This window comes from Hyla sarda, chromosome 8, assembly GCF_029499605.1.
Source record: "Hyla sarda isolate aHylSar1 chromosome 8, aHylSar1.hap1, whole genome shotgun sequence".
In the NCBI taxonomy this organism is placed as follows: Eukaryota; Metazoa; Chordata; class Amphibia; order Anura; family Hylidae; genus Hyla; species Hyla sarda.
In genome coordinates this window covers 55,875,440-55,899,262 of record NC_079196.1, presented here as the reverse complement: position 1 = coordinate 55,899,262, position 23,823 = coordinate 55,875,440, and the positions used below count along the sequence as shown (strand labels likewise).

Here is a 23,823-nt window from a genome sequence, read left to right as displayed (position 1 = left end):
CAAAAACGCGGTCGACCACGTATTTGCCTGCAGTAGGGAAACCTCCCCTCCTCCCAGCCGTATACGGGAACCGTATTTAACAAAACGTGGTGTGAACCCTGCCTAATTCAGCCACCTCAGAGGGTTTGTCATAACATCCGGTATAGCCCGCATTGATACACCACCGATTTACCAAGACTGACGTTTCATATGCCAACCTTAAAGGGGTACTCCTGTGTAAAACTTTAATTTTTTTTTTTTTTTTTATCAACTGGTGCCAGAAAGTTCAAACAGATTTGTAAATGACTTCTTTAAAAAAAAAATCTTAATCCTTCCAGTTCTTTTTAGGGTCTGTATACTACAGAGAAAATGCTTTTCTTTTGGGATTTCTCTTCTGTCATGACCACAGTGCTCTCTGCTGACCTCTGCTGTCCATTTTAGGAACTGTCCAGAGCAGCATCTGTTTGCAATGGGGATTTTCTCCTGTTCTGGACAGTTCCTAAAATGGACAGCAGAGGTCAGCAGAGAGCACTGTGGTCGTGACAGAAGAGAAATCCAAAAAGAAAAGCATTTCCTCTGTAGTATACAGCCCCTAAAAAGTACTGGAAGGATTAAGATTTTTGTAATAGAAGTAATTTACAAATCTGTTTGAACTTTCTGGCACCAGTTGATTTAAAAAAAAAAAAAAGTTTTCCACGGGAGTACCCCTTTAAGTAAACCCCTTCCAGTGGGTGCATCTATGGCTGACTCGTGCAAATCTGATAAAGACCTGTGTGCAGAAGTAATTTTTGGTCATCTTGTGGGTGAGCGAGGTCCTGTTCCCTGGCGCAGGCCGCCTAGAAAATAAAAAAAGTTTGCGAAGAAATGTGTGTGTCTATTATGTAAGTCTGGGGGAATTTATTAACCATATGCCTGCTTTCATAGTGTTGGATATGACACTACAGGATTGCAAAATAAACTCATGGGGGAGATTTATCTAAACCCATCCAGCGTAAAAGTTGCTGAGTTGTGCCCATAGCAACCAATCAGATCGGTTCTTTCTTTTTTGAATAGGATGAAAATGAAAGAAGCGATCTGATTGGTTGCTATGGGCAACTCAGCAACTTTTCCTCTGAACGGGTAAATCTCCCCATACTGTACATACAGTGGTCCCTCCACATACGATGGTAATCCGTTCCAAATGGACCATCGTTTGTTGAAACCATCGCATGTTGAGGGATCCGTGCAATGTAAAGTATAGGACAGTGGTCTACAACCTGCAGACCTCCAGATGTTGCAAAGCTACAACACCCAGCATGCCCGGACAGCCAACGGCATGCTGGGAGTTGTAGTTTTGAAACATCCGGAGCTCCGCAGGTTGAAGACCACTGTTAGAGGAAGTTGTACTCACCTGTCCCCGCCGCTCCGGACCGTCACCGCTGCCCGGGATGTCGCCGTCCATCGCTGTCGCCGCGTCTCCGAGGTGTCCCCGACGCTCCGGCAAGGCCTCTGCTTCCCCGGCATCCCCGCTCTCCGTCGCCGCCATCACGTCGCTACACACGCTACTCCTATTGGATGACTGGACGGCGTGCGCAGCGACGTGATGACGACGATGGAGAGCGCCGACGATGCAGGGATCCCGAAGAGGATGCGCCGGAGCCCCGAGGACAGGTAAGTGACCATCACCGGAGCTCACGGGGCACCATAAACGGCTATCCGGTGGAAGCTGAAGCAGTCTGCGCTGCCGGATAGCCGTTTATGCGATGGCCCCGACATACAAAAGCATCGTATGTTGATGCTGCCTTCAACATGCGATGGCCTCTGAGAGGCCATCACATGTTGAAATTATCATATGTCGGGGCCATCGTAGGTCGAGGGGTCACTGTACTAAGTAATGACTACTAATGGCCCTTCAGATTTTGAAGATATTTGGTAAAATACGATGTCAATTTGCAAAAAATGTATATATAGTTTGTCAACTGATGTTTAGATAATATTTGAGGCTTGATAATTGTCTACTTTGACAGAATACATTGGTTTAATTTTTCTGGGTTCCATTGTTAATGGGAAGAGCGGCGTGTTGTCACTGGAGAGTTAATTGTAGGGACATGAAGAGTTGTCTTGCTCCGGTCTTCACTGTTAATTGACATAATCTGAATTAATTTCTCATGTGCAGGCTTTTAATATCGTGTTTCACAAGGCTGTGCAGCAAGCAGAACCATCTGATGATGTCCGATTGAGAGTGAATAACCTCATTGACTGTGTGACATACTCCACATTTATATACATCAGCAGAGGACTGTTTGAAAGAGATAAAATAACCTTCACGGCCCAGTTAGCTTTCCAGGTATGGTACATGGAAGTTTTTACTCTACTTGATGTGGCTTTCAGCACCAGAAACTAAGCAGCTTATTTTAATACACTGATGTTAGGCTAAGAATATAGCTGAATATTGAAGAAAACAAAAAAATGCTTGTATGCTATTATCACTAGTCGTTGTTTATGCTTTATACAGTCAGTTTTATTATATATTAACCAGTTTAGGACCAAGCTATTTTCATCCACTAATAAGTCGCTCTTAGTATAAGTACCGTATTTTTCGCCGTGTAAGACGCACTTTTTCTTCCCAAAAACTGGGGGGAAAAGTTGTTGCGTCTTATACGGCGAATACACCCCTATCGGGTCGGTCCCTGCGGCCATCCAAGGCCAGGACCCGCGGCTAATACAGGACATCACCGATCGCGGTGATGCCCTGTATTAACCCTTCAGATGCGGCAATCAAAGGTGACCGCCGTGTCTGAAGCGAAAGTGACACTCAGTCGGGCTGTTCGGTACCGCCGTGGTGAAATCGCGGCGTCCCGAACAGCTTACAGGACACCGGGAGGGACCTTACCTGCCTCCTTGGTGTCTGCTCCGTGCCGGGATCCCCTGTATGGCGGCGCTCCCCTTCGACGTCATCACATCATCGCGCACGCCGTCCCGTCATCCAATAGGAGCGGCGTGCGTAGTGACATGATGAAGGCGACTTGATGACGGCGACGGAGAGCGTAGATCCCGGGGAAGAAGGCGTCCGGGCGTCGGGGACACCACGGGGATGCGGCGACAGCGATGGATTGACATCCAGGGCAGCGGTGACGGGTCCGGAGCGTCGGGGACACGTGAGTATTACCTCCTATCCAGTGGTCTTCAACCTGCAGACCTCCAGATGTTGCAGAACTACAACTCCCAGCAGCATCCTGGGAGTTGTAGTTTTGCAACATCTGGAGGTCCACAGGTTGAAGATCACTGTTGGGTTCAGAATCTTTTTTTTCTAGATTTTGCACCTTTAAAATTGGGTGCGTCTTATATGCCGGTGCATCCTATAGGGCGAAAAATACGGTATATGTGTTTGAAAGCTATAACTATTTTTCATCTTATACATTATATTCATTTTTTTTTTTTTTTTCATACAAACCAAACTGGAAGAACACATTCAGAATAGATATCTATGTTTATTTCTATGCTACTGTCTTTAAAGGAATCTGTCAATTGTATTTTCTGCTAAGAACTGCATACACCATTGGGAAGCAAACTATACCTTTCCTCAAGCTGAAGGTGGTTGTTAAACTTAAAAAATTGCCTATTGATTTCTCAGCCAAATGTCAAAGAGGTGTTGCTAAGATGCTCAAGTGTCGCAGTATGGCTCGCCTCCTTACTCACCTTTCCCTCCTCCTTTGATAGACATACAGAAATCATACATAAGTCACAGAAAGGCTGGGAGGTGAGAGTGCACAGCGGTGATGCAATGCGGGTGGCCAGATCATTCCGCCAGGGCCGGGATAAAAACCAGCCCTTGAAATTATTGTGTGGTCGCCACGGGTGAGGTCCGCAGCCACCGCTACGCTGGGGTTAGCTACTTGGTTCTTGGGGGGTTATGAACCCAAGGTCGGATGGTATTAACCCTTAATGTCACGTGACGCCACTGTAGTCTTGGTATCTTCCGGGGTACTACAGGTCCGGGGAACTCCATCTCCCCACAGGCTAGCAAGGAAAGAATTGACTCCGCACTAGGTTGCAGTTTAACGGAGGCTTTACTAACTTGAAGATAGGTGGTACAATCTCCACAGCGCTCAACCAAAGTCTCCCAAAGGTTTAACAGACAGTCTCTAGAGGACCACACAGCTTGCAGTGCCTGGACTTGATATTGCATATATGCTTGGCTCTTACGGCCGGACTAGGAGTTTTAGGTCTGCGCTATATTAGGCTTTAGATTAAAGTCACTTATTGAAGTGTCGGTAGATTTGTGGTAATTTGATTATGAATTGTCCTTTAGGAATTCTCTGATCAAGGTTGAAGTAAAGGATTGATATTTCTCCACTCTGTACTCTGAACTGAAATGAGTTGCTGTTTCTTCACTCTGAACTCCTGCACTCCTGTACTCCTGCACACCACTCCACTCAGCTCCTCTTCACACCTGAACTCTGAACCCGTATCTCCAGAAGGATATAGATACTCTAGAGAGAGTTCAAAGAAGAGCTACTAAACTAGTACATGGATTGCAGGATAAAACGTACCAGGAAAGGTTAAAGGACCTTAACATGTATAGCTTGGAAGAAAGAAGAGACAGAGGGGATATGATAGAGACTTTTAAATACATAAAGGGAATCAACATGGTAAAGGAGGAGAGCATATTTAAAAGAAGAAAAACTACCACAAGAGGACATCGTTTTAAATTAGAGGGGCAAAGGTTTCTGTAGTAATATGAGGAAGTATTACTTTACTGAGAGGGTAGTGGATGCATGGAATAGCCTTCCTGCAGAAGTGGTCACTGCAAATACAGTGAAGGAGTTTAAGCATTTCATGGGATAAGCATAAGGCTATCCTTCATATAAGATAGGGCCAGGGACTATTCATAGTATTCAGATTATTGGGCAGACTAGATGGGCCAAATGGTTCTTATCTGCCAACACTTTCTATGTTTCTATGTAACTCCACCTCTGAACTGTGCAGACCCCTGAACTGAACTACACAGGAAATGCCACCCCTTATCAGGGAAGGCTAAACTAAAGCCCATTGGCCAGGCAGCTGTGGATCATAGAGTTGTCTGTATCCCCTTTAGGATTAACAATAAAGTTACATACAATGAAAAACATATTATAACACCTTACACAAAAGTTTAGTCTAGCCCTCAGTCCTCCACTCTCACATACCCTGACTGAGCATGAGGTTGCTAGGTAACATACTTAAAGCTATAGATACCTAATAACAGATTATTAAGTTATAACAGTGCAAATACACATTAGAAATGGTTGAGTCCCTGCAGGGGAGCCCCCAGGACACTGGAGGTCTCAATCTGACAGGGTCTACAATACCTTGACACAATGTACCTGTACTGGGACACCACAATTGCATACCAGCCCCACAACACATTGTGCCAGCCATCAGCCACCGTGTGCGCAGGCGGATTACTTTACATGGATATAAATATATATATATATATATAAATATATATATATATATATATACACACACATATACATATATGTCACAGTATAGTTCAGTGTAGTATAGTTCCCCACATTAGGTGCAGTATAGTCCAACACATTAGGTGCAGTATAGTCCCCCACATTAGGTGCAGAATAGTTCCCCCACATTAGGTGCAGAATAGTTCCCCAATATTAGGTGCAGAATAGCTCCCCACATTAGGTGCTGTATAGTTCCCCCACATTAGGTGCAGTATAGTTCCCCACATTAGGTGCAGTATAGTCCCCCACATTAGGTGCAGTATAAAGTCCCCGACATTAGGTGCCCCATGAGCGCCAATGATCCGGCCCAGGCGGCCGCTGTAGGGGGAAAAAAATGCGCAGCCACATCTCAAAGTGGCCCTTGACAGGTGCCCTCCATACAAAAAGCTTATTTGTTGCAATGCTAAGAAATCTTACATTTGTCTTAACCATTCGGGTCTTTGCAGGAAAGATTGCAGACTGTTATATACGAAACATTTAAATGATTTGTAAATTACTTCTATTAAAAAATCTTAATCCTTCCAGTATTTATTAGCGGCTATATACTACAGAGGAAATTATTTTCTTTTAGGATTTCTTTTCTGTCATGACCAAAGTGCTCTCTGCTGACACCTCTGTCCATTTTAGGAACTGTCCGGAGCAGCATATGTTTGCTATGGGGAATGTTGCACCATATACTATACCAGTGTTTCCCAACCAGAGCGCCTCCAGCTGTCTCAAAACTGCCACTCCCAGCATGCCCAGACAGCCGTTGGCTGTCCGGGCATGCTGGGAGTTGCAGTTTTGTGACAGCTGGAGGCACCCCTGGTTGGGAAACACTGGTTTAGAGAGGGCAGCAGAAGAGACAGCTGGAGCCGGGGAACAGACAAGTACCATACGTGACATGAATAGCACCTGAATAAGAATTGCTGAAGCAGCACAGGGACTACAGAGGGTTAACCCTGAAGTAGGATCATCTGAGAGAGATTAAGAGGTTGTATTATAATAGTCCTGCCCCTGCAGCGAGGGCCTAGAACTAGTATTAAGATATTGAGCCCTCGGCTATTAAGCTGCATTCACACTTCGTTTTTACATTACGGGTGCCGGATCCGGCTGGGGGAGGGGCAAACCGGGCTCTCCCGTACCCCAGCCCGACCAGCGCTGAACTCCATTTACTTTAATGAGCCGACCGGAGTCAAATGGTGACTCCGGTCGGCTAATTTTTGACCCATATGCGATTTCCTGACCGGACCTAGAACCGTAGTTCTGCTGAGCAGCAGCGTGAGTTAACTCTTTCCTTGCTTGGTATACATGGGTACACTATGCACCCCAGTATACTATACAGCTGGCATAGTTAAGTAGTGATGCTCTGCACCCTGTATATGCTATATGTCACTCCTCACCTCCTTACACTCTGTGGACTGGGCGCTCTGCATCCGACCCATGGAGTGGTACCTGAAGGCAGTAAAAAAATTGCCACAGGATCCAAAAATAATTGTTTCCACACACCAGCAAAAACGCAAGAAAAGAACACAAGAAAAACTGAAAAAACGCAGGAAAAAGCTGTGACAGTTTTTCTGGCGTTTTTGCTGGTGAACAAAAAATCTCAATGGAATCCGAGCCTCAAAGCAATAGAACAAAGCTCAGGTGTACAAATAGAACTGTATGGAGATTTAGAACTTTGCACAAAATGTATCATGTGCCTTGCAATTGCACCAAATTTATACCAACCAAAACAATCTACAAGAAACTTGTACCTACAACAATGATACATTTCTCCCAATGTATATGTGTGATTGTGTATATGCAGTAGAGCTGAGTGTGAGTGTGTGTATATGTAGCAGGAGCTGAGTGTGTGATTGTGTATATGCAGCAGAGCTGAGTGTGTGATTGTGTAAATGCAGCAGAGCTGAGTGTGTGATTGTGTACATGTAGTAGAGCTGAGTGTGTGATTTTGTAAATGCAGCAGAGCTGAGTGAGTGATCAGGTGTGTGTAGCAGAGTTGAGTGTGTGCGTGGTCATGCTTATACATAATCACACATTCAGCTCTGCTCCATACACATGTCGCACACTAATTTCTGCTACATGTACATGATCACACACTCAGCTCTGGTACATGTACACACTGTTTACCAACCAGGGTACCTCAAGCTTTAGTAAAACTGCAACTCCCAGCATGCCAAGTTTTGCAACACTTTGAGACATTATGGTTGGTAAACACTGATATAGAGGTAAGATTTAGATACAGATTGTTCAGCAAAATTACATATTTTTTAAACCCAGACATTCTGGGGGAGATTTCCAAAAACTAATGTAATTTCTGTTCCAGTGATATTATTCACACCTTTATTTTTTTCTCCTCACATTTTCAAAGGTCTCTTGTGCTGCTGCTTGAAAATATGTGAAAATAATTTTTTCGCACCCCAAATTTTTTTAGCAGCCATATTGGATTTTTTTTTGGCGCAAAATTTTACATCCCAGAAAATTCTGGCGGAAACATCTCACAAAATATTCCATGGTTACTTTTTATTTGGTTATTATGGTTACTTTTTTTTTTTTATTTGTTTACTTAAATAACACCTTTTCCCCAAAAAAACTAAGAAAAAAAAAAACAAAAACAGTAAAACTACAACACAATTTCTGTGATTTCTGGTGTGAAATTTTTGATGTAAACTGGACTCTCACCCCTTTGAAGATATCATGTAAAGCAGAAAATATACATGGACACGCCCACTTTTACAAAACTGACGTGAACGGTGTAAACCGCGGCACAAAGCTGTTTGAAAATGTAAAAAGGAAAAGAATGTGTGCAGCTCACAAATCTACAATCCGAGGATATAGTTGGTTATATGCCGAAACCCCAAACGGCCGGAAATAAATAATATGAAGAGAAAATATATAACCAATCCTTCTAGGATTTTACCCCTGCATAATCCGAACTTTGCACGAGTGACAGCCCTGTGCCAGCGCAGCCGGCGTATGGTGGACGGAGACAACAACAAGCGCCAGGAGCGGGTGAGACACACTGTGACAGCAGCATCTAACACAGACCAGTAAGCCTGTACTAGTCAATAGACTGATAAAATCAACTGTACAAGTGTATACACTACTGGTCCATCTATTCATCACTAAGATATTTCATCAGCTGCACCAGAAAAGGACTCAATCTCCTTTTTTCAAATAATTTTTAATATTTTTTACATATATTATTTTATTAATTTTTTTCCATCATATATGATTGTTAGAATCAAGTCTTTTCATTTTGGTGATCAATACCACTAGGGCCCAGTGGATTGTTCACTTATATATCTGTGCCAGGATTAGATTAATTTTATACAATTTTATTAATTGTTTTATACATTAATTGTTCAATAAAATCTATATCAATTGAAATTTCTCTATACTATATTTGCATTCATTGTGTACCCTTCGGGGTAAAATCCTAGAAGGATTGGTTATATATTTTCTCTTCATGTTTGAAAATGTGTTCGATACTTTTTGCGCCAAAATGTTGGCGCAAAATAGATTTTTATGTGCCGCAAAATTCTTTGAGAATCTCCCCTCTGTGTACTTTATGATTTTACTATTGTGCAGAGTTTTGTTCGGCTTACACTGCTGCTCCAGCACTTCTAGCTATGTGAGCAGTGCCGTGGAGGTAGAGAAGGAGTGCACGGTAGGGCCCGGGGGGGGTGTTTCTATATTTGCGCAAAATTTATCAAAGGACGTGCACAACTTTTGTAAATTTTTAAACAAGAGTGTAAATAAGACAAGAGGTTTTAAAGGGGCAGATCTGTGTCTACAATAGACCCTAATGAGAAATCTCCCCCAATGATTCTATAAACTGGCGGTCGATAATGAGTATATAGTTTATATACATTTTTTATGTAGAGTTTTTTTTTTTTAAATAATTTTTAATAGGAAAGAAATAAAATAAATTTTTGAAAAGGTTCCCAATCTCAGTTTTCGTTACTCAATAAAAGAGATTTACACCATTTTATGAACAATATAATTTCAGTTGTATGTATATAAAGTATACAAAAAAGAAGGTTGCAGCAGCAGCAGCTCTCTTGGTCAAAAAATAGAGGCTCTTTTGATCAAAACGTGTCCTCATCCACCACACGGAGGTGGCTTCTTGTCGGATGAGACCCTAACATGCCTAATCCACTCACCTCTGCTGGGAACATGGCCTCTGACATGCAGGATCCTTTTATATTATGCATGTTTTGTATATATATACATATATATATATATATATATATATATATATATATATATATACAGGCCCGTCGCAACAGGACAGGCAAACCAAGCAATTGCTTGGGGCCCAGATCTGGCCCGGGGCCCCCGAGCAGAGCCGGTGTTTGCCTGTCCCCTTGCGCTATCCCGTTCGGTAGGCAGCTCGCCCTGTCGGCCTGCCGGGCCAGCAGTGCGAGAGCCTGCCTGGAGAGGGAGGCAGAGACTGGAAGTCGCTGCCTCCGGCTACTTTTTGTGCCCCCTCCGGCTTACCGTCCGTCGGCCCGGGCCCGGGCCTCCTATGTGCACGCGGCTCATCATGTCACCTGACATCACGCTGAGTCCCAGAATTCAGGGGTCGGTGTCCTGACGCCAGCCCTAGAGCGTGACGTGACAGTGGGCGGTGCACGAATTGCCGACATTACTGCGTGCGGCGTTAGGTGTGCAAGTAAGTGCAACTTCTCTGACAGTGAGTGAAAGTGAAGGTTTTGCACTCAATTCCTAGGGGTACTAGTACTACTATCTACCTGCCTACTGGGTCTGGGGGGAGGGGAGGGGGTTAATCTGGGGGTACTACCTTCCTATTGAGGGGGGAGAGGGGGTTAATCTGCCCCCCCCAGTAGGCAGGTAGTACCCCCAGATTAACCCCCTCTTCCCCCCCAGTAGGAAGGTAGTACCCCAGATTAACACCCTCTTCTGGGGGTACTGCCTACTGGGGGGAGGGGGTTAATCTGTGGGTACTACCTTCCTACTAGGGGGGAGAGGGGGTTAACCTGAGGGCACTACCTTCCTACTGGGGGGGGGATGAAGGGGTTTATCTGGGGGTACGTCATGCCTACTGGGGGGGAGGGGGTTAATCTGGGGTACTACCTGCCTACCATGGGGGTGGGGTTATGGGGCTACTACCTGTGTACTGGGGGGGGGGGTAATCTGGGGGTACTACCTGCCTACTGGGGGGAGGGGGTCAATCTGAAGGTACTACCTGCCTACTGGGGATCTAATTTGGGGGTACTTCCTGTCTACTGGGTTGGGAGGGGTTAACATGGGGGGAGAATTTGACATGGGGGAAGATGAGAAGGGGTAGGGATAGGAAGGGGAGAATGTGACATGGGGGGGGGGGAAAGAAATGAAATGGGGAGAATGTGATTAGGGGGGATAGAAATGAAACAGGGAAGATGTGAAATGAGTGGTGCATATAAAATGCGGGAATAGATGTAAAATGGGGGGGAAATTGGACATGAAATGGGAGGATTTCACTATTTGTTTATAATATTGAAATTGCAATATTTAGGTCCATAATCGCAATCGCACAGTTTCCCCTTATCGTGCAGCCATACTAGCTATGTACCTGGCTACCTAACTACCTACATCAGTGTTTCCCAACCAGGGTGCAAAGCTATGACTCCCAGCATGCCCGGAAAGCCAGAGGTCGCCTGGGCGCTGTAGTTTTGCAACAGCTGGAGGCACCATGGTTGGGGACTGTTGGGCACCATGCTCTGTTACTGAGTGGGACACCAAGGGGGGCATTATTACAGGCCTATAGATGAGGAGATTGTGTAGTGTTAAAGGGGTACTCCGTTTAACAACTGCTGCCAGAAAGTTAAACAGATTTGTAAATTACTTCTATTAAAAAAAATCTTAATCCTTCCTGTACTTATTAGCTGCTGAATACTACAGTGGAAATTCTTTTCCGTTTGAAACACAGAGCTGTCTGCTAACATCATGAGCACAGCGCTCTCTGCTGACATCTCTGTCCATTTTAGGAGTAAAAGGAAATCCCCATAGTAAACATATGCTGTTCTGGACAGTTCCTAAAATGGACAGAGATGTCAGCAGAGAGCACTGTGCTCATGATGTCAGCAGAGAGCTCTGTGTTTAAAAAATAAAATTATTTCCACTGTAGTATTCAGCAGCTAATAAGTACAGGAAGGATTAAGATTTTTTAATAGAAGTAATTTACAAATCTGTTTAACTTTCTGGCACCAGTTGATTTAAAAAAAAAAAAGTTTTTCACCGGAGTACCCCTTTAACCCCTTAAGGACCGAGCCCTTTTTCACCTTAAGGACCGGAGCGTTTTTTGCAATTCTGACCACTGTCACTTTAAACATTAATAACTCTGGAATGCTTTTAGTTATCATTCTGATTCCAAGATTTTTTTTTCGTGACATATTCTACTTTAACTTAGTGGTAAAATTTTATGGTAACTTGCATCCTTTCTTGGTGAAAAATCCCAAAATTTGATGAAAAAAATGAAAATTTTGCATTTTTCTAACTTTGAAGCTCTCTGCTTGTAAGGAAAATGGATATTCAAAATATTTTTTTTTTGGGTTCACATATACAATATGTCTACTTTATGTTTGCATCATAAAATTTATGAGTTTTTACTTTTGGAAGACACCAGAGGGCTTCAAAGTTCAGCAGCAATTTTGAAATTTTTCACAAAATTTTCAAACTCGCTATTTTTCATGGACCAGTTCAGGTTTGAAGTGGATTTGAAGGGCCTTCATATTAGAAATGCCCCATAAAAGACCCCATTATAAAAACTACACCCCCCAAAGTATTCAAAATGACATTCAGTAAGTGTATTAACCCTTTAGGTGTTTCACAGGAATAGCAGCAAAGTGAAGGAGAAAATTCAAAATCTTCATTTTTTACACTCGCATGTTCTTGTAGACCCAATTTTTGAATTTTTGCAAGGGGTAAAAAGGAGAAAATTTTTACTTGTAATTGAAACCCAATTTCTCTCGAGTAAGCACATACCTCATATGTCTATGTTAATTGTTCGGCGGGCGCAGTAGAGGGCTCAGAAGGGAAGGAGCGTCAAATGGTTTTTGGGGGGCATGTCACCTTTAGGAAGCCCCTATGGTGCCAGAACAGCAAAAAAACACACATGGCATACCATTTTGGAAACTAGACCCCTCAGGGAACGTAACAAGGGGTAAAGTGAACCTTAATACCCCACAGGTGTTTCACGACTTTTGCATATGTAAAAAAAAATTTATTTTTTTTACCTAAAATGCTTGGTTTTCCAAAAATTTTACATTTTTAAAAAGTGTAATAGCAGAAAATACCCCCCAAAATTTGAAACCCAATTTCTCCCGATTCCAAAAACACCCCATATGGGGGTGAAAATTGCTCTGCTGGCGCACTACAGGTCTCAGAAGAGAAGGAGTCACATTTGGCTTTTTGAAAGCAAATTTTGCTCTGGGGGCATGCCGCATTTAGGAAGCCCCTATGGTGCCAGAACAGCAAAAAAAAAAACACATGGCATACCATTTTGGAAACTAGACCCCTCGGGGAAAGTAACAAGGGGTAATGTGAATCTTAATACCCTACAGGTGTTTCACGACTTTTGCATATGTAAAAAAAAAAATTTATTTTTTACCTAATATGCTTGGTTTCCCAAAATTTTTACATTTTTAAAAAGGGTAATAGCAGGAAATACCCCCCAAAATTTGAAGCCCAATTTCTCCCGATTCAGAAAACACCCCATATGGGGGTGAAAAGTGCTCTGCTGGCGCACTACAGGTCTCAGAAGAGAAGGAGTCACATTTGGCTTTTTGAAAGCAAATTTTGCTCTGGGGGCATGCCGCATTTAGGAAGCCCCTATGGTGCCAGAACAGCAAAAAAAAAACACATGGCATACTATTTTGGAAACTAGACCCCTCGGGGAACGTAACAAGGGATAATGTGAACCTTAATACCCTACAGGTGTTTCACGACTTTTGCATATGTGAACATTTTTTTTTTTTTTTTACCTAAAATGCTTGGTTTCCCAAAATTTTTACATTTTTAAAAAGGGTAATAGCAGAAAACACCCCCCAAAATTTGAAGCCCAATTTCTCCCGATTCAGAAAACACCCCATATGGGGGTGAAAAGTGCTCTGCTGGCGCACTACAGGTCTCAGAAGAGAAGGAGTCACGTTTGGCTTTTTGAAAGCAAATTTTGCTCTGGGGGCATGCCGCATTTCGGAAGCCCCTATGGTGCCAGGACAGCAAAAAAAAAACACATGGCATACCATTTTGGAAACTAGACCCCTCGGGGAACGTAACAAGGGGTTGAGTGAACCTTTATACCCCACAGGTGTTTCATGACTTTTGTATATGTAAAAAAAAATTTTTTTTTTTTACCTAAAATGCTTGTTTTCCCAAAAATTTTACATTTTTAAAAAGGGTAATAGCAGAAAATACCCCACAAAATTTGAAGCCCAATTTCTCCCGAGTACGGCGATACCCTATATGTGACCCTAAACTGTTGCCTTGAAATACGACAGGGCTCCAAAGTGAGAGCGCCATGCGCATTTGAGGCCTAAATTAGGGATTGCATAGGGGTGGACATAGGGGTATTCTACGCCAGTGATTCCCAAACAGGGGGCCTCCAGCTGTTGTAAAACTCCCAGCATGCCTGGACAGTCAGTGGCTATCTGGCAATACTGGGAGTAATTGTTTTGCAACAGCTGGAGGCTCCGTTCTGGAAACAGTGGCGTACCAGACGTTTTTCATTTTTATTGGGGAGGGGAGGGGGGCTGTGTATATGTAGTGTTTTTTACTTTTTATTTTATTGTGTGTTAGTGTAGTGTAGTGTTTTTAGGGTACAGTCACACGAGCGGGGGTTCACAGTAGTTTCTCGCTGGCAGTTTGAGCTGCGGCAGAAAATTTGACGCAGCTCAAACTTGCAGCCGGATACTTACTGTAATCCTCCGCCCATGTGAGTGTACCCTGTACGTTCACATTGGGGAGGGGGGAACATCCAGCTGTTGCAAAACTACAACTCCCAGCATGTACGGTCTATCAGTGCATGCTGGGAGTTGTAGTTTTGCAACCGCTGGAGGCTCCGTTTTAGAAACAGTGACGTACCAGACATTTTTCATTTTTATTGGGGAGGGGGGCTGTGTAGGGGTATGTGTATATGTAGTGTTTTTTACTTTTTATTTTATTGTGTGTTAGTGTAGTGTAGTGTTTTTAGGGTACAGTCGCACGGGCGGGGGTTCACAGTCGTTTCTCGCTGGCAGTTTGAGCTGCGACAGAAAATTTGCCGCAGCTCAAACTTGCAGCCGGATACTTACTGTAATCCTCCGCCCATGTGAGTGTACCCTGTACGTTCACATAGGGGGGGGGGGAACATCCAGCTGTTGCAAAACTACAACTCCAAGCATGTACGGTCTATCAGTGCATGCTGGGAGTTGTAGTTTTGCAACAGCTGGAGACACACAGGTTGTGAAACACCGAGTTTAGTAACAAACTCAGTGTTTTGCAACCAGTGTGCCTTCAGCTGTTGCAAAAGCTACAACCCCCAGCATGTACGGACAGCGGAAGGGCATGCTGGGTCTTGTAGTTATGCAAAAGCCGGAGGCATACTACATTGGCTGGGGATGCTGGGGATTGTAGTTATGCAACAGCTGGAGACACACTGGTTTACTACTTAACTCAGTGTGCCTTCAGCTGTTGCAAAACTACAACTCTCAGCAGTCACCGACAGCCAACGGGCATGCTGGGAGTTGTAGTTATGCAACCACCAGATGCACCACTACAACTCCCAGCATGCACTTTAGCTGATTGTGCAAGCTGGGAGTTGTAGTTACACAACAGCTGAAGGTACACTTTTACATAGAAAGAATGTGCCTTCAGCTGTTGCAAAACTACAAGTCCCAGCATGCCCATAAGGGCATGCTGGGAGTTGTGGTGGTCTGCCTCCTGCTGTTGCATAACTACAGCTCCCAGCATGCCCTTGTTGCATGCTGGGAGCTGTTTCTAAGCAACAGCAGGAGGCTGTCACTCACCTCCTGCTGCTGCTGATCGCCGCACAGGTCAGTCCCGCCGCCGCCGCCGTCGTCGCTCCTGGGGCCCCGATCCCAACAGGGACGCCGGGGATCGGGGTCCCCAGCACCGGGGGTCGTCTTCCCGCACCCGCTCACGTCCTCCGGAAGAGGGGCGGAGCGGGTTGCGGGAGTGACACCCGCAGCAGGCGCCCTGATTGGTCGGCCGGTAATCCGGCCGACGAATCAGGGCGATCGTGAGGTGGCACCAGTGCCACCTCACCCCTGCTGGTAATGGCTGTTCGGGGCCGTCTCTGACGGCCCCGATCAGCCAGTAATTCCGGGTCATCGGGTCACTGGAGACCCGATTGACCCGGAATCTGCCGCAGATCGCTGGACTGAATTGTCCAGCGATCTGCGGCAATCGCCGACATGGGGGGACATAATGACCCCCCTGGGCGATATGCCGGGATGCCTGCTGAACGATTTCAGCAGGCATCCGGCTCCGGCTCCCCTCCGGCTAGCGGTGGGGGCCGGAAATGCTCAGGGCGTATCCATACGCCCTCGGTCCTTAAGGAAACGGGGGCGTATGGATACGCCCTATGTCCTTAAGGGGTTAAGGAGAGCACTGGAAAAATGCAGAGTCTAAGATGTTTGTTCTGCAGATGAAGAGAGATGAAGTTTTGGCTGGAAGAAGACATCATGGCGGTCTGAGCCGGACGGGGAAGAAAAGGAAAGAGGACGACGCTGATCAGAAAAGACGTGACCTGTGAGTTCATGTAGCTGTAAACACTTATATGGGGTATATATCCTGTGTACAGCTGGTATATAATCTCTATATGGCCCCGTATATATAATCTTTTTTGCGTGCGTAAGGTGGGGAGGGGGCCTCCATTTCTATTTTGCTTGGGGCCCCCAAATTCCTTCAAACGGCCCTGTATATATATATATATACACACACATTGTACCATATGCACTATATCTCTGCACTTTTTATATCTTCTGTATACACATTGTACCATATGCACTATATCTCAGCACTTTTTATATCTTCTGTATTGCATGCTCTATATATTCTTGCACTCTGCAGGCTCTGCTCCTATCCATTTGGTTTTAGTATACATCATTCCTGCACACTAATCAATATTCATTTATACACTTCTACAAATATAGTTTTTTTATAAAAATATTTTTCTCATTTTTGTATATGTTGCATGCACTATTTATTTGTTTTACCATTATACATGTGATCACAAACTTGTCATTTTTTTCTATGCTTTCATTTGCCCCCGGATTATTATTATAATCATTATTGCTATTATCTCTAATGTATATGCATTATTTATAGCCATGTTATTGCCTTCACAGTCCACAGTCAGTTCTCCCACTATATATTTACATTCTTTGTATTATTTAGCCCTGGGTCCGATGTTCAACTTATTTTGTATATCCTTCTATTAGCAGCGATCTGCGGCCATTTTGGGGAAGCTTGTCTTTCCCCCTAGAATTTTTTCGTGTACGCATGCGCAGTATGAGTGACTGCCGCCAAGTTTTCGAGGCCGCACACTTTCTATAATGTGAATGCGCGTTGCGTGCTCCATCACACGAGTGCCGCGGTGTCCAACGTCACTTCCGACCCAGCGGCTTACTATTTGGACAGGTGTGTTATTCCTTTTCTATTGGGTCACTATTATATAAATACCGTACCTGTAGCCATTATTTGCAGCCAAATTTTTTAACATATATTGATATTTATTTATTTTATTCCGTCTATTATGTACATTTTTAGAATCATGTTCTTTTATTAATAAAAAATATATATTTTTATACATCGATTAGTACTTTATTTGGTGTTGGGGCTACAATGTGTTCCGCTTTTAGCGTTTGTAGGTATATATGTAGAAGGAATGAGTGGCAATATATAGGGGAAAAAAGAAACATGGGGGTTGGGGTGCAGGTGACTACTCCCAATGAAGCAGCTGTAGTGTTCTGATCAATCCGGGAGCTGTGTATTCTTCCCCCACCATCACTTTCCTCTTCCTCCTATTCTCAAAAATGAGGAATCCTCCTGCCAGACTACCCAAATCTGTAGATAACGTTGGACTTTTTGTCAGAATTTAATTAATATTTGTATTTATATTTTTATATTAGATTTGTTTGTCTTCTATGTTATAAAGTGACGTTCCTTCCCACCCAAATACCCAGTCCTCCATATAAAGTCACCGCCCCCCCCCCAAAAAAAAAAACACCCTACACCCAGAGTTTTCTATACCTTTATTTAATAATAAAAAGCTTATTTCACCCTATAAAACAAATGGATGTAAATGTCCATGTCTACACCTGTCCTCAGAGCAGTGACATTCCGTATGACATCACACATGTGACTTCACAAATGGTGATAGCTGGAAAAAGAGGTGCAGAGCCCCAGAGCCCTTACTCTGAGGACTGCAATCTAGCGAACACTAGTGTTTCTATATTGTTTCCTTGCGCTTTTTATTTTATTTTATCATGATTCGAGGGGACCACATCAGCAGGGATGAGGTCAATTTGGCCTGTAGCATGTGCTGGACAGTTACCATCCTCCTGGGTTCCCTCTTCACCACCGGCCCGAGTTTCTGGTTTGAAATCACCAGCAACCAACCGAGCCGGAATATCACCTCCAGCCACCTGCAAGGGCAGAACTATACCATCAGAGATCTGCCCAGCTTGAATACTACCAGCAGCGACATGAAGTGTCCCATCTGGACGAGGACCAGGATCAGAAAGATCACCCCTGTCCTGGTGAGTAATCAAACCTCTGCCAGCAGCGACATGAAGTGTCCCATCTGGACCAGGACCAGGACCAGAAAGATCACCCCTGTCCTGGGGAGTAATGACACCACTGCCAGTAACGACGCGATCAGCTGGGATTCCATTATCAACAACCTGCAGAGCGGGGCGGCCATCTTGAAAAACTATCTTGGCTGGATCAGCACTTATGGTGACCTGATCATCTCCCTGCTATGCTATATCCCCATCGATAACGACCTGCTGGACCGGTTCATAGATGCTGTTGACGATCTGATCTCGTTTGCTAGTACCATCAGTGACCTGCTGTCCTGGATAGACACCACCACTGAATTGGTATTCTGGATCCCCACCATCACCAGCAGTTCCCTGCTTGCCTGGATGAACCCAGTCAATGAGTTTGTGACCTGGATTACCACCAACAGCACTATAGAGCTTCTTTACGTGATCTGTAACCCCACCGCCATCAGCTGGATCGGCTTCATCAGTGACAGGCTCACCTGGATCGCCATCACACTTCAGCTTCTGACATGGGTTATGCCAAGGGGGATAGTGACCAGTATCACTAGACCGATGGACTATATTAACTCGGTCAGACAGTTCCTGGGACGGGTCACCGTTGCCATCCTAATTGTCAATATCCCCGAGATTAAAGGTGTCATTAACATCATCGCCAGTATACTATGGGTATTCTTCACCAACCTGTATGTATGAACACTGGAAAAGATGAATAAACATTTTATTTGACAAATATTCCAATAGTTGTAATTATTGTTATAATAATAGACAAAGTGGGTAATTTATTATAGATCGGCGTTTTATATGTCAGTGAGAAACAAAAATATCTCGGAGTAAGGTGCCCCAAAAGTGCTGCAGTTGAATATGGTTTCACATAACTACAACTCCCAGCATGCCCGCACAGCCAATAGCACTGCTCAGCCTCTGATTGGTGGAGCACTTTGCCGTATGGTAATAACTCAACTAACCCCCAGCCTTTGGCTGTCTGGGCATGCTGGGAGTTGTAGTTTTGCAACATCTGGAGGGCCACAGTTTGGAGACCACTGTGCAGTGGTCGCCAATCTGTGCTCTTCCAGATGTTGCAAAACTACAACTCCCAGCATGCCCTGAGTGCCCAGGCATGCTGGGAGTTGTAGTTTGGCAACATCTGAAGGGCCAGATGTTACAGAACTACAACTCCCAGCGTGCCTGGACTGTCCGGGCATGCTTGGAGTTGTAGTTTTACAACAACTGGAGGCACACTGGTTGGGAGGCATTGTCTGTTTCCTAACTCAGTGTTTCCCAACCCGTGTGCCTTCAGCTGTTGCAAAACTATAACTCCAAGCATGCAATGACAGACCATGCATGCTGGGAGTTGTAGTTTAGCAACAGCTGGAGGCACATAGGTTGCGAAACACTGAGTTAAGTAACAAACTCTCAGTGTTTTGCGGGCAGTGTGCCTCCAGCTGTTGTATAACTACAACCCCCAGCATGCACGGACAGCCAAAGGGCATCCTGGGAGTTGTAGTTTTGCCCTTCCCCCCCCCCCCCCTCCCCATGTGAATGTACAGGGTACAGGGTACATTCATATGGGCGGGGGGTTACAGCAAGTTTCCTTGCTGTAAACCCCCGCCCTTGTTATGTAAACCTCTGCACTTTTTATGTGCCTTGAGGGGTGTAGATTTCAAAATGGTATGCCATGTGGGGGCTTTTCTGCTGTTCTGGCACCATAGGGGCTTCCTAAACGTGCCATGCCCCCCAAAAACCATTTCAGCAAAATTCACTCTCCAAAATCCCATTGTCGCTCCTTCCCTTCTGAGCCCTCTACTGCGCCCTCCGAACACTTTACATACACATGTGAGGTATTTCCTTACTCGAGAGAAATTGGGCTACACATTTGGGGGGGGGGATTTCTCTCCTTTTACCCCTTGTTAAAATGTAAAAACTGGGTCTACAAGAACATGTTAGTGTAAAAAATTGAGATTTTGAATTGTCTCCTATTCCTGTGAAACACCTAAAGGGTAAACAAACATTCTGAATGTCATTTTGAATACTTTGAGGGGTGCAGTTTTTATAATGGGGTCATTTATTGGGTATTTCTAATATGAAGGCCCCTCAAATCCACTTCATAACTGACATGGTCTCTGAAAAATTCAGATTTTGAAAATTTTGTGAAAAATTGGAAAATTGCTGCTGAACTCTGAAGCCCTCTGATGTCTTCCAAAAGTAAAAACATGTCAACTTTATGATGTCAACATAATATATTGTATATAATATAATAATATAAAGATATCTCCTGTATGAGGCCAACATAAAGTAGACATATTGGGGGAGATTTATCAAAGTTGTCTATGTCCTGCATCAATATAGACCAACCTACAGAGGGTTAGGCTATTCTATTGTGCACCTAATTTATCAAAAGGTGCGAGGCTCTTGATAAATTTTGTGCACAGACTTTGGGATCTATGGTTTAGACTGTATTTAAACCTGCTCCAACATGGTCTGATATTTCGGCGTACTTTCAGCCGATGCGACTTGTCGCCGAAAAGTCGCTTTTGATAAATTCAGCACCAATGCATTTTCCAATGCATTTCCATCTAAAATAGACTAGAATGCATCATGTTCTAAAAATCCTCTAGAGCAAAAGTCGCAGAAAAGTCGCACATATTTAGACTGCGACTTTCTGTGCGACAAATTTAGACAGGAAAAAACAGTCTAAATCCTTTGATAAATATCCCCCATTGTATATGTGAATCAATGTATAATTTATTTGGGATGTCTATTTTCCTTACAAGCAGAGAGCTTCAAAGTTAGAAAAATGCAAACTTTTAAAATTTTTCATAAAATTTTGGAATTTTTCACCAAGAAATTATGCAAGTATCGACAAAAATTTACTACTAGGATAAAATAGAATTTGTCACGAAAAAACTATCTCGGAATCAAATTCATAAGTAAAGGCATCTCAGAGTTATTCCTGCTTAAAGTGACAGTGCTCAGATGTGCAAAAAATGCTCTGGTCCTTAAAGCCAAAATGACCTCCGTACTTAAGGGGTTAAGAATGATGAAATATGGTCATAAAAATATTAATTGTGAAAAATTATCAAAATGTATCATTAGGCAGGTAGTACCCCCAAATTAGACCCCCCCATTAGACAGCTAGTACCCCCAAATTAGACCCCTCCAGTAGACAGGTAGAACCCCCAAATTAGACCCCTCCCCCAGTAGACAGGTAGTACCCTTCGGATTAGACCCCCCCATTAGACAGGTAGTACCCCCAAATTAGACCCCTCCCCCAGTAGTCAGGTAGTACCCTCCGGATTAGACCCCCCCATTAGACAGGTAGTACCCCCAAATTACACCCCCCCAGTAGACAGGTACTACCCCCAGATTAGACACCCCCCCCCCCCAAGTAGTCAGGTAGTACCCCCAAATTAGACTCCCCCAGTAGACAGGTGGTACCCCCAGATTATCCCCCCCCCAGTAGGCAGGTAGTATCCCCAGATTTGCCCCCCCCCAGTAGACAGGTAGTATCCCCAGATTAGATCCCCCAGTAGACAGGTAGTACCCCCAGATTATCCCCCCAGTAGGTAGGTAGTACCCCCAGATTAGCCTCCACTCCGTAGGCAGGTAGTACCCCCAAATTAGACTCCCCCCAGTAGACAGGTAGTACCACCAGATTAGACCCCCAGTAGACAGGTAGTACCCCCAGATTAGGCTCCCCCCAGTAGGCAGGTAGTACCCCCAGATTAGACCCCCCCCCCAAGTAGACAGGTAGTAACCCCAGATTAGCCCCCCCCCCAGTAAACAGGTAGTACCCCCAGATTAGCCCCCCCCCCCAGAAGACAGGTAGTACCCCCAGATTAGTCCCCCCGAGTAGACAGGTGGTACCCCCAGATTAGACCCCCCCCCAGTAGACAGGTAGTATCCCCAGATTAGTCCCCCCCAGTAGACAGGTAGTACCCCCAGATTATCCCCCCCAGTAGGTAGGTAGTACCCCCAGATTAGCCCCCACTCCATAGGCAGGTAGTACCACCATATTAGACCCCCCCCCCAATAGACAGGTAGTACCCCCAGATTAGGCCCCCCCCAGTAGACAGGTAGTACCCACAGATTAGGCCCCCCCCAGTAGGCAGGTAGTACCCCCAGATTAGACCCCCCAGAAGACAGGTAGTACCCCCAGATTAGTCCCCCCAGTAGACAGGTAGTACCCCCAGATTAGACCCCCCCAGAAGGGTAGATAGTACCCCCAGATTAGAACCCCCCAAGTGGACAGGTAGTACCCCCAGATTAGACCCCCCAGTAGGCAGGTAGTACCACCAGATTAACCCCCCCCCAGTAGGCAGGTAGTACCACCAGATTAACCCCCCAATAGGCAGGTAGTCCCCCCAGATTAACTCCCCAGTGGGCAGTTAGTACACCCAGATTAGACCGCTCCCCAGGAGGTAGGTAGTACCCCCAGATTCGACCCCCCAGTAGACAGGTAGTAACCCAAGATTAGACCCTCCCAGTAGACAGTTAGTACCACCAGATTAGACCCCCCAGTAGACAGGTAGTACACCCAGATTAGACCCCCCAGTACACAGGTAGTACCCCAGATTAGACCTCCCCCCCAGTAGGTAGGTAGTACCCCCAGATTAGACAGCCCCACCCCCAGCTGGTACCTTTGTAGTTGCCGGGGATTCAGGGCAGCACTTTCCCCCAGATAAGCGCAAGCACAGCTACGCGCGTGATGACGCTCGGTCACGTCACACTCTCAGAATACCTAGGGCCGGTGTCAGATCGTAGGCCCTTGAGTTCTGGGAGCGTGACGTGACCGAGCATCACTACGCGCATAGCTGTGCTTGCTCTTATCCAGCCTGGCCCACAGGGTAAGCGGCTGAAATGGGATATTTCCTGGTTGCCAAATAGGCCAGTCCGGCCCGTGTTACTGTACAGGGCAGGAGGACGGCCCAGCCTGCGGCCCTGACAGGTATTATAAAGATATTCAGGTTCATGAACTATTTCTCCCGTTACTATCTTCTGTCACAAAATAACGGCCGTTATTAATAACGGGCTATAACGGGTTAAAATGGCTATTAGAAAAATCCCATAGACTATAATGGCCGTATAGGATTTTGTAACTGATTTTCAGCTGATTTTCAGACGGAACTTCGTACGGATGTTTAAAAACGGAGAATTTTGTAGTGTGAAAGAAGCTTAACAAACACAATGATATATATATAAATGAATATCAATTAGATATCATTAGTAAGAAAGCATTACAAGCTTATTAGTTAATTGACTATAGTAGAACAATACATGTGAGTAGGAAGTAACTTGTTACAATACAACAAAAGCTACTTTGGTTAGGAAATCATATACAGACTCTATATATCGCAGTGATTCCCAACTGGGGTGCTGCGGGATTTTGTCGGCAAATAATTTCTTTTTTAATTCACCGGCCCGGCCTGCGCGTCTGTAACTTACTGCGCCGCGGGGGGGGGGGGGGGATGGGGGAAGGGAAGTATGTGTGCGCTTTGCTATGCATGCACACACAGCATCCCCCTGCGTCCCTCTCACCCTGCGGCCCAGTGAGTGAGCGCCCTGGCGGTGCTCTGCCAGATTACCGT

The 23,823-nt window shown here is 44.8% G+C and overlaps 1 protein-coding gene across 10 annotated transcripts in view; it reads left to right on the top strand.

Annotated features, from left to right (window-relative positions):
• Window positions 1-23,823, top strand: part of LOC130285427 (dynein axonemal heavy chain 11-like) — a 523,820-nt gene that overhangs the window by 416,799 nt on the left and 83,198 nt on the right. For all 10 annotated transcript variants that reach the window (XR_008847325.1, XM_056536793.1, XM_056536797.1 and 7 more), the window contains one exon: window positions 2,135-2,305. Coding sequence is in view for 9 of the 10 variants with exons in the window: in XM_056536793.1 (XP_056392768.1) it covers window positions 2,135-2,305 (171 nt within the window). In the remaining variant the exon portion in view is untranslated. The remainder of the gene's footprint in view (window positions 1-2,134; window positions 2,306-23,823) is intronic.